At 40.8% G+C, this 16,996-nt stretch overlaps 1 protein-coding gene and 1 long non-coding RNA gene across 3 annotated transcripts; one reads left to right on the top strand and one right to left on the bottom strand.

The window, feature by feature from the left end:
* Positions 1-363: 363 nt before the first annotated feature.
* On the top strand, positions 364-16,996 carry LOC116714423 (uncharacterized). The gene is made up of 3 exons (XR_004338054.1): positions 364-621; positions 15,252-15,256; positions 16,986-16,996. It is a non-coding gene; the product is annotated as an uncharacterized LOC116714423 (long non-coding RNA).
* On the bottom strand, positions 6,083-13,961 carry LOC116714422 (charged multivesicular body protein 1b-like). 2 transcript variants are annotated; one of them, XM_032554993.1, is made up of 10 exons: positions 13,836-13,961; positions 13,346-13,443; positions 13,118-13,264; positions 10,245-10,313; positions 9,175-9,282; positions 9,070-9,113; positions 8,864-8,936; positions 6,490-6,713; positions 6,287-6,380; positions 6,083-6,188 (listed from the first exon to the last, which is right to left on the bottom strand). In XM_032554993.1, the coding sequence occupies exons 1-8, from the start codon at positions 13,849-13,851 to the stop codon at positions 6,666-6,668; spliced, it is 603 nt and encodes a 200-aa protein (XP_032410884.1). In that variant the 5' UTR covers positions 13,852-13,961; the 3' UTR covers positions 6,083-6,188; positions 6,287-6,380; positions 6,490-6,665. The 2 variants fall into 2 exon arrangements, with proteins under 2 accessions (XP_032410884.1, XP_032410885.1); XM_032554994.1 differs by lacking the exon at positions 10,245-10,313.

Genomic DNA, 16,996 nt, shown 5'->3' with positions numbered 1-16,996 from the left:
CGCTGGGCGCCAAGCTGAGGAACTTGCTTTGTGCATTGGTGTGCGCCAACCAACCCCAAAATGTTAGCATAACGTTTGGAGCAACAAATGTTCCTAGCTATCTTATAGCCGTGCCCAACTCCTGAAAACAGCCCAACACCACAACCTGCACATCAAAGTGTCTGGCAAAATCTACCCTGGCCATGGCCTTCCAATGCAGTTTTGTTTGCTTCACTGCTCCCTCTGGGCTTTCTCCCACGGACTTGGATTCCCTCTAGTAGAATTTCTTCCTGGCCAATCAGTGAACAGAAAGAGAAGCCGATGACGATGACGTCGATGTTCTGCGCTGCTTTAGTCTCAACCAGATCTAGAGAAACTCTTCTATGCGTTTATCTTTGGTCGCACTGCAACAGCGTCTTCACACAGGTCTGCCTAACAAATTGTCCAGCTGCAGCTGATGTTCTGACTAAAACCAGGAAGGTAGAGCACCTCACCCCAGATCTAAAGTCCCTACACTGGCTTCCTGTAGCTCAGACTGGACAACTGCTGTTTATAAATCACTGAACGGCTTAGCACCACGATACATTAAAGGTCTGCTGTTGTTTTATCAACCCTCCAGAAACTCCAGGTCTTCTGGTTCTGGTTCTGCTCTGCATTTCCAGAACCAGACATGGCGAAGCAGCATTCAGCTTCTATGCACCACAATTCTGGAACAAACTCCCAGAAAACCGCAAAACAGCTGAAACCCTGAGTGCCTTTATACCTAGACTAAAATCCCGCCTGTTTAGAGCTGCTTCTGAAACACAACCAATGAAAAATTTAACGACGGCACTCGACTAAATGTGAATGTTTCAATTGTTTGCTGTGTTTTATGACGTTGTATTTTTGTGTTTTTATGATGGAAAGCACTTTGAAATGCCTGAATTATAAAATGTGCAATGCAAATACAATTTGATTGATTGATTGACTGACTGATTGATTGTTTTAGAACTGTAGCCTGCCATTAGGTTTAGAAATGGTGGCAGAGGAAGTGAACAAAGCCGTTCAGTCCGTGTCTGCTACGCTTCTAAACATTGAATTAACACGAACAGCCGCCCCGTTTGGATCGGCACGTCTTTGTTTACAGAACAGGTGATATCTGGTAAGCTTCATAGCATCGAACTGGCACATTACATTTGTCACGGTGAATCGTCAGCGACTGCGTAAAATTTAGAACCTCAAAAGAATCCACGCCTCTAAAAAGCCAGTTTTTCTCAAGAGGCAAGAGCAAAGACCCTCTGTAGGATAAACGACTGGGTTCTGCCAGGCGAGGCAAACCCAGACTCTTCTCTTGGGCTACCAGGCAGATGCTACTTTCAAATCGTCTTTTCATTTTGTAAACTATAGGTGTTTTTATTCCTAATGCCTTGGGATCAACCGAAAGGTCCCAACATGTCATCCCACCGACATTACACCCCTGATCTTTCCTGTTTGTTCGTGTTTCTGGGTTCACTCTGCACAGCGTGACGGTACGAAAACATTTGAAAGCCGAGAGTCCGAAACACGCAAACAGTTCCACAGAAAGCTGGATGAGAAATCCCAAGTAAACGGCCGACTAAATGGAATATAACTCCAGGGTGGTTCACGACCAAAGCAAGACGTTTTAAGGAAGCAACAAGTAACAAAAGACGCTTCAGAAAATAAGCAAGGAAGCAGGTATGGCAGGAAACTCTGATAAAGAATGTCAACATGAGCAGAAATGAAGAAAACGAAACATGGAGCCAGAGATTCAGCTAGAGTGATTAATTATGACAGCTTTTGAAAAGATAACAGTCCGTCCTGATGGATTTTAGATATGTAGGAAAATTATAAAACGCACCTTTTGAAAGACGCAACCGTTAAGCAGGCGCAAAATCATCATGACTAATACATACAAAAACATGAAAACATCAGCCAGTGTTGAAATAATCAACACATTTCGACATGTTGTGTTTCACTTGCAGAGTTACTGGAACAAATCAACTTCATTATTAAATGATTTCATATGACGGCGATTTAAAGGCTGTCTGGACGTTTGAAGTGAAGCTCCTCCATGCAGAGTGATTTTCTGCTCCTGTCTGGACGTTGTTGTCGGTTTGAACATGTTTCCCCGACGTGAGCTGATGCAGCCTGCAGGTTAGATGAAAATGTGAGATTTGTGCCGAGAAAAAGACTCGAGCAGTTAAGAGAGATGAGCCTGAGTGAGAGGTGCGGGCAGGCTGGACGGGGTTAACAGAGCGAGATGGGGTGTGTGTGTGTGTGTGTGTGTGGGCGTGTGTGTGTGTGTGTGTGAGCAGCAGATTGGTTAAATCTTAATGAAGCGTGTTGTGGAGGGTAAGGATGGACAAGGCCAGCTGTATTCAGGTGTGTGTGTGTGACAGTAAAACTGAATTAAAGCAGCGTTAACATGTCTGACCGGGTACGATGGTCAAGAGGTGAGAGAGAGTGGAAACTGCAGGGAAGCCTCGGTCTGGAACAATTAGACACACACACACACACACCCACCCACCCACACACACGCACACACACACACCCCCACACACACACACAGCAGCAGCAACATATGGTGACTGAGGGCTGCAGTGATTGGTCACACATGCCCATAGACATGCGAGCAGAACCAATCAGCTGGGCTTCCTGTGTTTGACCTGACCCTTCCTGGCTGGTAATTGAATATTTTTTTTCAGTGGGGAGGCTGAGAGGTGGGAAGGGAGACAAGCAGCAGCAGGAGAAGAAGAAAATACAACCTCCTAACCTTATCTTATGAAACATTTCCTGCTTTTGCGACAAAACTGAGCTCTTTCACCTAAAGACGTCAAAAATTATACAACAATTTAGGAATCTATTGAAGCGATTAAAAGAAATCTGAAATTCAAAAACAATGCTATTATTAATTAAAAAAGACAATTTCTCTGACATGTAGCGGCTGAATTTGACTGGATCGTTTGATTGTGAGTTAAATTCTGAATCCAGTTGGTTCTGATCTGCCTGGTTGTGCTGCTCTGACCCGAGACGCCGCCCCCACTGTGACCCTGATCGGGAACGGGCCAGTACAGAAAAGCAGTAGAGGAATTTGAACCAAAAATGACACCAAACCTCGGGATGAAATCTTTTGTGAATTGGCTAAATAAATTAATAAATAGAGTCAAAATTAATTCCAGAAGGTGGAAATGTTGCACATATGTTCAAAAAATAAAGAAATCCCTAAATACGTTAGAAGCTGCAGGTGTGAGGCACAAATCTCCACTTTTCAGACATTTCTAAAACTTTTTTCCTCACAGATTAATATATTGGGGCCTGCCATGCAAAGCAATGGCAGGAACCTATTTGATTATTGAAATGACCCAAGTTTAATTCAATAAAATAAAATCACAACAAAGTGAAAACTGATAAGTCAGGTTGTAGCTTTTTTAGCACAAACAAGCTGCAACATTTTATGGCAGGTTAATATAATAGTTATTATTATGATTATGACAAAAATAAAACAGGGCAATGCTCCACTGTTTATTAGAGGTGGGCCGATTTTATCAATATTATCAATCTTGTTGATATTATCTATGCCGATAGTATCGATATCAGAACCAGATCGATACTTTAGTTTCAGATTCTGTGTTGAAATTTTATTTAATTTCTGTGCCGTAGTTTCTCGACTCTAACTTAAAAAACAAAAAGATTTTGCTCTGATTTAATCTCAAATTATATATTTTTACACTTGTGGGAAAAAATGCACACAATTTGTTCTGTTTTTCTGTTTATTATTTTTACACGCTATTGATGTATTTTATATATATAAATTCGATCTAAAATTCAGTAACAGGTTTTAATGAAGCAATTAAAAGGAAGGACTACAAAAACATCAAAAGGTCAGAAGTTTGGCGATACAGAAAATTTAAATAACAAAAAGTATCGGAATCGTTATTAGTATCGTTATTGGCAATACGGCCCGTGTATTCACATTTTATTTAAATCGATACCACAATATGAAGCATTACACCTTTAATTGGACCTTTAAAGACCATAACTAAATAAAAATTTGTCTCATTGTAGTCTAGCTGTGCACAGTGCGATCCAAATAGGAAGCAAAAATAATTACAGTTCACAGAGAAAAGAATCTCCCTTCATTTAAAAAAAACAAAACAAAAAACTTTTTCTTTTAAAACTTGTTCCAGGAAACGTTTGAAACTCCTCTGAAATATCAACACATCGTTGGAAACGCCTGAGAATAATTTGTCGGTTGCAATTTTTGCCAAATTCACAATTTGTTACAACTGGTATTTGGTATCGTAATGAAAAGAAACCCAGCAACTTTTGGGTATTTAGAATATCAGGTTTGCATTTTCTTCCAGCTACTAAACCACAGACACGTGAAATATCACAACCTGTCACGGTTTAGCTGTACGTTTTTCTATGAATCAATTATTCTTCTGTGTGGTGGAGCAACTTCTTTTTCTCCACCAGATTAGCGCGAACGCAGCGCCGGGACCATCGGCCCGACGGATTGCTCCGGTCATCAAGAACCGGATTAAAGGCGTTAAAAGGAGCCACAGCGAGAGCCTCCTGGGCATCAACACCTGGATGACACTCACATACATGAGACAAAGAGGGTTTTTTTTGTGTTTTTTTTTTACTCTTCCAGAAGCAGTCTCTGCGCACATCTGGCGAAAACATCCCCGGCACATGAGCTGGGATGAACGGAGCGGACGGAGAAATGGACTCTGACAGACTCCCCTCGCTTTGATCACGCGGAAACCCGAGAAGAAAGCCACAAAGGGTTAAAACAGACTCAAAACAACGAGCATCAAATACATTCTGTGGCTCTTACAGCAAAAAAGAAAAGAAGAAGAAAAAAAGGAGGGACGTGGAATTTTAATTTCATGTGATTTTAACTAAAGGCAGAAATGACTGACAGCTGTCGGATCACCGGAGGTCAGCTGCAGACAGGGACCAATGAGGACTTACACCGAGGACGTAAACTCATCAAAGTTTGGAGTAATGAGCCAAATGGAGGCCCATGTCAGCCTGATGGTGATTGTGGATGCAGTTAAGTGTGGGCTGATGATGATTGGGCGGGACACAAACAGGGTCAGAGGTGAACGGGCGTCAGTCAGGAAAAACTCAGCTGCTGCCGGAGTCCAAGCGCACAGATAGCCGTGTGCTTGGACGGCACCTGTAATCGCTCGCAGCTGAGACATGCTGAGAGAGTGTGTGTGTGTGTGTGTGCGGGTGTGTGCGTGTGTGTGTAATGGGGCGCTGGCATGCGAGCAGCAGAAGGCCACTTCCTCTTCAGGTGACACCTTTGACCTCTCATCTGTTCCGTGTTGGAGGAGGCAAGGAGGAGGAGGGAAAAGGATGGAAAATGAGAGGATGGAGAGCAGCTTTAAATGTATTTAAATTAATAAATAAGTGACATAACCGTACCCTCATACTTCCACCATCATATGTGGCTCTCACTAAGACAGCCCTCTGAAATCCTGAGTCAGTTTAACACCAGATGGAACAGAACAAACAAAAGTTTCACCAAACGTTTCACAGCCGGCCTTGGTCACGGCCTTGGAAGTCTCCAGCGGCGGCCATCTTTGCTCAGTCTCTTTCTTCCTGTGGAGTCACGAACACTGACCTGACGGCTGCAGTTCACTAGATGTTGTTCTGAGTCTTTTTGTTATGATTTCCTGAATGAGCCGTCGCTGCTCTCCTAGGCTCATGTTTGTTATGTGTTCTCTCCATAGGAGCTTCACCATATTATTTTGTTTTGTATTTTCCAGAATAAAGTTGAGACAGCGGCGATCCAAGGCCTTAGAAATGACTCTGTAACCGTCTTCAGGCAGACAGATATCAATATTCTTATCTGTTATTACATTTTCTTGTACTGGGTCATGATACGATGCTTTTTCATATCTTTTATCCCACTTCATGCTATCAGACGGGTTCTAATTCTACCCGGGTCGGGCGAGCAAAACCGAACTCCTCCGTCACACAAAATGTGGCTAATCACACTTAACTGTCTATTGCTCAGTGGAGGTGGGTCACTGTTTACATTTGTTGTTACATTTGGTGCTTTAGGAACAAACTAAACTGGCAACTTAACTGGTTTATAATTGAAATCTTTAGAGGACAACTAATAAAAACACACACTGGTTACAGTAGCAGAGTCACAGTAAGAAGCAGAGAGGATCATCAGAAGTCTTCATATCCTAAAGGAAACACGATACAGGAAATGAATAAATACAATTTAAATATCTAAATATATTGTAAATACATTTCAAAATGGTCATATGCGTTTTGTGCTTACCTTATAATCCACTTAGAATGAGGCATTAGCTGTTCACAATACAGCTCATCTTTCTCCACACTCATCCACGTATCGCTTGAAACAACAAAAAAGTCTTTTGTGACAACATGAAAAGTATTACGTGTTATTATTATTATTGTAATAATGTAAAGTATTATTATGAAGCTGTGCAGTAAGAAGCAGGACTGTTGCCATCCTCTTACCGTGCTCATCGTTGTTCTCCTCAAAAGAGAACAGAGTGTGTAGGCACATTGCTCTGTTTGCTATTTGGATTCTTCTCTTGTTTTGTGTTCTGGTTCTTGCTTGTATTTCTGCCGGAGTTCTTCTTTCGGTTGCGTCTCCTTTCATTTCTTCATCCGTCTCCTCTTCCGCTGCGTCTCTACGACGCTTGGCCTCTCACCTTGGACAGTCTCTTGGAAAGCTCCTCCTGGTTAACAGAATTAAGACAAAGCACTTTTAAAAAATATCCCGGTTCATAAATCTAAAGCAAGGATGATCTAAAATATCTCAGCGAAGGTTACACACTCCTCTCACCCTCCAGCAAAGATTATTGAGTGTTAGCTGGCGAAAAACCACTGAAAGTCCCCTCAGGATTACTAATGACTGGATCTTAAGAAAAGCTGGAGCTTGAAAGCCTCCGCGCTCTGTTCACGCTCCTGTTGCCACCGAATGTGGCACGGAGCTAAATGTGATTAAAAAATTAAAAAAAAACAGAATGAGACACTCTTTTTTTTTTCTTCCAAGGAATTTAAACAGAATGTTTGTGAAAATTTAACGCTGTGAAACCGTTCAGCCTTTTTCTCTTACTGCAAAAGGTGGAAAATATGCTTTTGTAACATATTTACCACCAGAGTAAAACTGTTATTCCAAGAGCAAACTAAGGCATAGCTTAGGTCCGCCAGGCCAGCAGGGGGCGCTCTTTAAATTCTTCTACAGCATTCATCTGTTCTTGTTAAAAAGCTGCTGCCATCATTTCTACTGATTTATTAGTTCTGTTTTAATAATTATTAATATTGATTCTAACTTGTTAACTCCATGCAAGAGTATTCACCCCATTTGAACTCAGAATGTGAAATTGGTTTGCAATTTGTTACTTTAAAACCACAAACATCAAAGCTTTTTATGTGATAGATCAACATAAAGTGGCACATTGTAAACTTCTAGTTTATGATCTAGTTATAACCTATCTAGTTTATATACTTTGGATCAACATTATTAGATACTTTTTTCTTCTTTTGCTCTTTCCTTTGGTTTGTTATTTTGTTTGTATTTCCTTTTAATTCATGTAAAGCACTTTGAATTACCTTTTTGAAGAAAATGGGCTATACAAATAAAATTACCTTACCTTCCACTGGTAAAGAAAAGAGCTTTTCATGTCACCTTTTTTAAAAAAAAAAAAAAAGTATGGAACATATCTGTATTCACCCTGCCAGGTCAATACTTTACAGCCAGTGGAACTACAACTTTTTCATCACTTTTAATGAATTATTGACTTACAAAAGCTCCTATATCGTCCTCAAAGCTACTTCTAAGTTAGGTTTGTGTTGTTTTCAAGCCACTACAAAGTAGACTAAAATAACTTGGTAAGATTTTGTGTTTCTGCAGTGATTAACAGCCTTCAGGAGGCAAAACAGTCAATCTGAATCAGCTGCGACAATGAGCTGATGGCAAACTGCAAACGGGACTCCTTCAGGACTTTGTTTTTCTTCTTCTTCTTGCCAGTCTATCATAAAAGCCAGACTGTGAAATGTATGAGTAACAGTTGTCCTGTCAGCAGATTCTGCATAAAATCTGCAGCTTTTCCTGGCGTCACCATGGGTTTGCTCCTGGCTGATTAAAACGCTGCAGAGATCCAACAAATCCATTATTATTCAGCGTAAAGTGAAAGACATTTCATGACTATTTTATTCAGCGAGTTATGTTTAAAATACAGATCAGTGTATTACCAGAACGTCTGCAAGAGATATGGCTTAAAAGAAACAGCATTTATAATTTGACAAGATCGTAGATAAAAAAAAAAAAAAAAAAAATCTGAACTAAACAAATGGAACTTTGCATTTCTGTTTATGGATCAAATCTGTCTAAAAAATATTTTAAAGATATATTTTTACTTTAAAATAAAATAAAATCTAATATCCTACCAAAGTAGATAATAAGAGTTTTTTCCTGAAACTACTCCTTTTCATTCAAAACTTTTCTTTATTTGAACATGTCATATGTTCATTTTAAACTGTAAATGAATGAAATAAACAAGTAATTTCATAAACTTTGTAGACTTTCATTTGGAAAGTATAGTAAAACCTTATAAAACAGTCAGTTTACTTGCATTTCACAATCATGCGCTACAGAAACTGTTTTTGGTGTCAATTTCAAACAAAACTTCGGTCGGCTACAAAAACTCTGTGCAGCGCGAAACCCCCGATAAAAAGTGGGAGGAGAAGAAATAATTAAACGTGTTCCCCTTCATGTGGAAGGTAAGCCACAATAGGTCAAGCTGATTATCCATAGAGCTGTAGTCAAGCGTATTCGTGGAAAGTTGAGTGGAAGGAAGAACTGTGGTGGGAAAAGTTGCGTTACCTGCTCGGCTGAAGCCACAGTGGAAGCCACGGGGGAGGTCTGTCCAGGAGGAAGCGCCACGCTGAGATCCAACCTTAACAGAGACAAACATGGTTTCACAGGAGGGCAAATGTGAGAAAATAAACTCCGCCTGCACCACAGACGGCTCTAATGTCTCTGTCTTTAACAGTGTTTAAAGTCAGCTACGGACCAACCGAGGACCTTACCCCGCTTCGTCAGCCATCTCTCGCAGAAGCGTGTCCACTTCGTTCTGCAGACAAAGACATCAAATCATGACCCGTCGGCAGTTTGGGAACTAACGAGGTGGTTACCTGAGGCGTGGTGAGCGTGGACGTGCTGCCCATGGTGTCTTCCATGAGCACCGTCTGCACGTCCAACGTCTCAAAGTGCCTCTCGAACTGGTTCATCAGGGCCGAGATCTGAGCAGAAGGACCAAAAAAAAAAGTTAAGCTCACACAGACGCATGACAAACAAACAGAGAGGTTTCAGCTTTTTTTCGATACTGCTGGTAATTACGGCTCACAGTTGATAAAAACCCAAATTATTTGAACGTGTTGTAGCCCAGGAAACATGGAGGAAGAAGGCTGACTTGACAGCTTTCCAGCGGTCACTGACACGCTCCACGAGCAGGGAAAGCCACGACAGGTCACAGAGGGGCTGCGTCCAGATATATTCATAGAAACGTTTAGCGGGAAGAAGTAGTGTGGTGGCAAAAACAGGGATAACGGCAGCCTGGAGAGGATTGCCAAGCAAAGTATATTTAAAAAGAATTGAGGGCAGCTTCATGGACGGAGGCTGGAGCGACAAGTCCTCTTTTCAGATGAAAGTTAACTTTACGTTTCATTGAGAAAAGATGTGGAGAGGCGAAGAATAAACGCCACTTGAAGAGGGAAGTTTCCACAGTCGGTGATTAGTCAGGATGCCATGTCATCTGCTTCTTGTTGCTTCTCTGGCTTTTCTACCGCTGCCATTTAGCAGGACATTTTAGAGCTCTTCATGTTTCCTTTTGCTTAAAATCTTTATGAAGATGCTGATTTTAATTTCCAGTGGGCCTTAGTACCTGGCCGACACTGCCACAGATACCAACAGCTGCTTCAGTGATCAAGGTAGCTCTGGACTTGATTGGCCAGCAATGATCCCCACCGTGCCGCGCAGACGCAGTATTGAAGGCTATTATGGACAATATTTCTTTTTTTTTTATTTTTTTATTGGTCGTGTGCAATGTTTCATTCTTCTGAGAAACGTTTTATTATCTGCAAGCCATAATAATAAAAAATTAACAGAAAGAAACACTTCAAAAACGGTGTCTCTGCGTTTGTGAAAAGGTTATTTAAATTTGTTTCACTTTTTAAGCTTTTTTTTTATTTGGATCTCTGTTTACCTTTTCCAAATTCATGCTTTTCAGCGTCGCGTCCATCGATTTAAAAACTGCTGACATGGATTTAGTGACCTGAGTGGGAAAATACACAACACAGAAAGCTGGTTGTTGTGGAGAAAAAAAAATTGAACACAAAATACGTGCAAATAATAATAAAAAGAAAGCATGAGAACGATTCCTCCTGACGCAACAAACCTAGAAGTGCTGTATCTGCCTCTGTCCACTAGGGGTCCCTTTAACTCTTCTATCCAGGCGCCTTATCACGCTTAGCGCCTCTTATTCTGAAAGCCTCCTTAAAAGCTCGAGGATTACGGATTAATATGATGAAAATGAGCCCAGTCTCGGCTGAATGAGGCGCTCTGAATGGTTTTATGACTGATGCCTTCGTGTGCCTGCTTAAGGAGAGGCGGCGATGAGCAGAGCCTCTCGGAGGAGCTGGGCTTCAGCTCCACAAGCTCACACCCTCCAACTGTCTCTGCAGACATTATTAAATAGGATCATTTCTATAAAATGGCGCCTCCGCTATAGAAAACTTCAATTAAAGCAATTTTGAAAGAGGCCACCTCTCCTAAAGTGCGACGAGCTAATTGCATATGGCCTGAAGCACATCTAATGACATTATGTAATTGCTGTCTTTTTGTATGCCTGTCTGCTAGCCTTTTTATTTATGCTTACTCGGGAAACGGCTTCTTTTTCTGTGAAAAAAGAAAAATAAGGGGGGGCTTCAGAGCAAACACTGAACTCTATACGCTCAGTAAATTAAGAACTATATAAAGAACTCACATCTTAAGATATAGACTTGGTTTAATTGGTGGTTTTTAATTGGGCCTGCATGGCTGCTTGTCTCATGGTTCTATGATGAAGTGGCAACCTATCTGAAGTTTATTTCTCACCCAGTTAGCCCCTCTTTGTGATAAATAACCAGATTTTTCAGGTATAAATAACGAGTGGATGGATGCATTTGTACGAGCGTCTGGTTTAAGTTCTTTTGTACGTGGCTAAAGAAGAACTATGAAATACTTTTAAGCAACAGCTCTGTTTTCCGGAGAGCGTGTGAGTCACTCTGAAGACACACGGCCTTGGGAAAGTATTCATGTCTATTGAAATTCTTCAGATTTTGTCATCACACAACCACAAACGTCAACGTACGAGATGCAGCGGATACACTTCAGTATTTCACAACATCAAACTAATTTAAATATTAGTCACAAACAAGGCAAGCAAACACAAAGTGCGGTTTTTAAATGAAGATGTCTATTATTAAGGGAGGAAAAGATCCACACCTACATTGCCCTGTGTGAAAGTGTTAAAACATAACTTAAAGGGCCAGAATGATGTGTTTTCCAGCCACATAGTGACATTTTATAGCATAATCAAGTAACTATGTTACTTTCAGTTGTCATAAAAACGCAATATACATCAGATACAACTTAAAAGAAATTTTACTTCCTAATTTAGCATCTTGAAATTGGGCCACTGTCTCTATAAAAGCTCCTGCTCTTTCTGAAATTCTGCTTTTAGGAAGTCATCACAACCTGGCTGCTCTATTCACCCTTCAACAACGTTTTTACCAGCGTTGCTCTGAGAAGCAGCTCCTATGATGAGCTCAGCTGATGCTCAGTTCCACAAGGGGTTTGCTAATTGCTGCTGGCTAGTTTGTAGGAGCTGAGTGGGACTGCTCTCTGCGGTGGAAGCTCAAAAACTGCAGCTTTGAGGAGGAGCTCCATCTCGAAGGCGGAGCTAGGTCCAACCAGGCGATTTGCACAGCTGAATGGTTGCCACGGAGACTAACGGATTTCTCAAACATGCATGAAAGAATCAAGGAAACGCTCCAGGTACGTTTTTGATGAGGGACTAAAATTATGGTAAGAAGTTCAGCTCATAAAAGTCAATTTTGCATAATACTACCCCTTTAAAAATGTGTGTTCATGCAAAACATCATGTGTGACAGGAAACTACATCCTGGACAAATGTTCCCTACTGAGAAAGATGGTGGTGGTACTACCTCACATGCCCAGAGTTCATGGGAAGAGAGACGGAGGTAAACACAGGAAGATCCTGGAAGAAAACATGTCATAGGCTCAGAATGCCTTTGCCTTCAGCAGGATAACGTCCCTAATCAGCCAGAACTTCACCGAGATGGATTAAATGCTTGGCCTAGTCAAGTCCCAGACTTAAATCTAATTTACAATTTGAGACAAAACTTGAAAATCTATGTCAACATAAGCTCCCCATTCAAACTATGTTTGAGATGTTTAAAAAATAGGAATGGGCAAAAATGTCCAGTTTACAAATTTTTTGCTAAGCTGGTTGAGGAAGCAGGAAGTTCTCCAAAGTACTGACTCACTTCTCAGATTATTACAGTTGTCCTTGAATTCACATGTATGCTGAACTTCGTGTTGGTCTATCACAAAATCCGGACAAAATAAACAAATCATTATGGTTGTCAGGGCCGGATTTACAAGGATTTGGGCCCCTAGGCTGGAGGCAGTTTAGTAGATTTTAGTAGATATTGCCCTATCTACTAAATTATTTTACATTCCCCCTCCAATACACCAGATGCTCCACAAAAAATGTACAATAACTTCATAATTTCAAAATACTTGAGTATTGTTTATATTCATATGCGCCTCATATGGGTCTATGTTTTGCAAAACACGGCCTTCGTTAAAAAAAAAAGAAACTAAAAATCTGCGTTGGTTGTGGGATACTGCCGCTGGCCCAGATGGTTGTACTGTGACAAAATCTGAAACGTTCATGGGGGCTGATGAATACTTCAGAAAGACACAACGGGAGTTGCGCTACTCTCAGAAAAGAGATAACATCTGTTTTTTTATGTAAAACCACCGCTCATTTGCAAGGAAAACAGAGAAAACCTGGTTCATAGTGACAGCAGTCTGGACCCTAGAGGCCACAGCGTCCACACGGGCACTCGTCCTCAGTAAGTTAATGGACTGGTGCTTCTGACGGATGGCGTTCTCTGCATGGATCCTAGCTGCCTCCGTGTTACCCTTCTGGATAGCCTAAGAAACAACGAGGCACATTTACTTCCAACAAAGGCTCCAGCTGTACTGCAGCCTGTCATCTGTTAGACACAAACCAACCTTCTTTGCTTTCGCCTTTTCTGCCTTCTCCTCTTTGTCACATTTCTTAGAGTTGTGCTGCAGCTCCTTGGCAGCAATCTTGAGGTTAAACAAGTGTTCTTGTGAAAGCTAGTCAAGGGACAGTTTATGACAATATTCCAGTTATAGTGGAAATGATGGTTTCACTGACGCAACAGTGGAACATGTGGTAAATTAAAGCCAGGTCACTGCAGGCGAGAGAAGGGTGTTTTTTTTTTTTTACCTCCCTTTTCTTTTTGAGAAACTAGTCAAAAATTAACCAGTCATTAAACATCTCGGCAACAACACCGCGAGCGGGCAGCTGTCACTGTTTTCCTTTCGTCGTTCAATGACGTAACAGGGGCGGAGTTACGAGGAGCGAGTACCGCGGCGCTAGCTAGGGACCAAACACGGTTTATGGCTAGCAACGGTTGCTACAGTGTAAATGTGCGAGTGTTCCGCGGTGGGCGACAAAAGTACACAGAAAGGATACTCTCCATGTTCGGCATGGTGTGGGTGGCTTTCTGGGACCAGTTAGGTGCTGTTCAAAAAAAGACAAAGAGTCATTCAGTCAAGCGCTGGCTTGTTTTGATTTTTTTTTTTTTTTTTTTGTGCAAGTGTAACGGGAGGGTGCGCTTGTTCTCACTTCCGCATTTGTTTATGTTCGACGAAGCGGCAGTTTAATGATACAAAGTAAACCTAAGACTTCTCTTTTTTGGGTTTTCTTTATAGCTAGCATTTAAAAAAAAAAAAGTAATGATGATGTTTTAGTGCAAGCTTAAAGTCGTCTTCAGTTAATTTAATCTAATATTATTTTGACGTGTCGTTCGGCGTCACATTTATTTGTAAATATTGTTTCATTATGCAAAATTTCCCGCAGTTTCATTATAAAATAGAATAGAACATACTATTTTGATCCCAAAGGGGAAATTGCTTAATTATGATTGATTACATTTTACTCCGTGTATCTGAATTAAATAATTTTAGAATATTTCGTTATTTATTTTGTTTTAGTTTCAGAGATTCCTCCTTGATTGACGTCTCCTCTGTTGTGTATTTTTCTTTTTCTGCTCCTTATTGCATTTTCGCACAGTAAATGGAGCTTTGTCTTACAGACTATATCTTCTCGATTTTATTTTCAAGATTTCATTTGACTTTTACTTTCCTGATGCCGGGATGCGCTGGGACCGACCAGATCCCAGTACGACGTGCTGGAAAACGTTGGGTGAGCTATCTTCACCCGCCATTATCTTTGGATGAAATTGCCGCTGCCTCTGCCAACATTTCACCGTCGTCACACATGATCACGATCTGCACGACGTGCTCGCGCCCTCTACGTCACGACTGTTCGAGAAGTGGACAGGCGCGCGTGTCCAAAGTTCTATGGCGTCTAAAAATAGTTTATAACCGGCATCGGTAGGTTGTGGGACATGTCTAGTGACGTCATTAGTGCTTTTTTTTGTGAGGGAGTAAATTGACCTTTTCTACAAGGCTGCTTTGATGTTTCCGTGCGTGTGTGTGCGTGTGTCGACACGCTCAGTCGTGTTTATTTTACTTTTTCATCCATTATTTTTAATTACGCCTGTGGAGAGAAAAGCTGGCCAAACAGGGATACAAAAGATGTGTGTGTGGGTGTGTGTGTGTGTGTGTTAAAGACATGGGACATAAAATGTGAGTATTAGGGGGCGAAATAAGGACCACTGCCCAGATAGAAAAAGGTTCCAGTGGATGGACGGCGCACTGGCCATCCGAAAAGGGCTGTGGACGGGGCGGTGGGGGATTAGCGGTTTGGTCTGGGGGAGGGAGCAGAATGGATGACTCATACTGTAGACAATCTCCTGGGCACTTTGCGTAGACACAGTTCAGATAGAGGCCCAAAGATGTTCCTCTGAGAGCGAGGGAGAAAAAGGGGAAGTACATGAGAACTCTTTAAAAATTCAAAAATAAACAGCCAACAGGATTCAGGTTTTCCTTTATTTTAAGGCTCACCACCCAGGGCGCCAACAGTGCAGCGGTCTGCTGCTGGAAATTATAGCTTTGTGTTATTCACTATTCTGTACTTTTTTTTATTTTGAAGGTTTTATTGGCTCTAGTGACCTTTATTTGATAGTTAATTGACAGGAAAGTGGGTAATATGAGAAGGGGGAAGACATGCGGCAAAGGTCACCAGGCCGGGAATCGAACCTGCGACGGCCATATTAAGTTTGGGGACTAAGGCCTCCATATGTGGGTTGTGCTTAGCCCTGATTTCTATTCTATATTAAATTTATTCACACTTTCAATGTTTTAAAGGGATTTCAACTGCATTTGGTTCACTTTAGATCCAAATTTGAAATATTTAGTTTGGTCCACCTTGAACTGGATTACATCACACTGATCAGAGATTATTTAATCTATCATATCATGTTCCACACTGTTTACAGATTATTAAAAGAAAAAAAGACTGTTTTGATTTGTGAATCTTTAACTTCATTTCTGAAATCTAAGATGGAGCTTATTCATGGAACAGCCATGTTGCGGTCATATATAATAATGTGGAGGGCATACATTTGGTGGCAGATTTTAATTATTGGAGCACTGTAATAATGTTTTCGATACCAAAACAATTGTATGTAGGTTACTTTTTTTTTTTTTTTTGAAATGGCCACCATCTTAAAATAAAACAATGGAGGCAAATCAAAACACTCAATTTGTATTTTAAAAGTACTTTACCCAAAACAGAATTATAACTTTTGTTTTGTTTTTTTACTGTTTATTTATTTGTCTTTACTTTTTTTGTGTATGCAGGTACTTGAAAACATTAACTGTCATATTATACGTCATAGGTTGATTTGAAAACATTGCGCTCGCCTTCAGGTGGATCCTGAAGTTCCCCAAAGCCTCAGCTACGTCCTCAATGAGAAGCAAGTACACATGGAGTCTCTCACAACTGAAATGAGAAGCTGTTTTAAAAATGTACAGCTCAACCAGGAGTACGCAAATCCAGCAACTGGAACAAAAATGAGAGCAGCAGAGCCACTCACTGGTAATTAGCGTCGCTTCGTGTGGATTCACACGTTTTTCAATTCAAGCCCCTATTTAGTCCCAACACGTTTCTTTCTGTGCTGCTTGCATTTTGTAAATGTAAACAAACAATTTCAAAACCACCTACCCATACCAGGATGTATGAGATTACTTTCTATTGCAAACTGCTGTTAAGTATTATGATAACAAATGGTCAGAAAATTGCTCAGTTCTCATGCATTTGCATTCATTTACAAATAAATCCCTGAAGACTTTGCAGTACACCCTGTTTCCGTTTACTGTATCTCTGATCCATGTTTGGCTAGTTGACTCTTATGACATTTGGACCCCAAATCAAACCAAAATGCCTTTAAGTGCTGAAATATATTTATTGGAATCAAATATACCCATGATATACCCTATGAATAGAATATTCACCAAAAAAAGCAATTAAAATCCTAAGTTGTCCAAAGGAGTATGAATCATCCACCTGAACGGACTCACGGCTAATAGGATCTCACAGTAAATTGCACTAAAACTGCAAAAGTACAAAATGACAAAATTAACGTGTTCCTTCATTTCCTCCAATCACGCACGTTCCTGTGTTCCGGATGTGACGTGTGAGGTGTTAGCCAAACAGGAAGGGCAGAA

The sequence above is a fragment of the Xiphophorus hellerii genome, chromosome 23, assembly GCF_003331165.1.
Source record: "Xiphophorus hellerii strain 12219 chromosome 23, Xiphophorus_hellerii-4.1, whole genome shotgun sequence".
In the NCBI taxonomy this organism is placed as follows: Eukaryota; Metazoa; Chordata; class Actinopteri; order Cyprinodontiformes; family Poeciliidae; genus Xiphophorus; species Xiphophorus hellerii.
This window is presented reverse-complemented; position numbering and strand designations above follow the sequence as displayed.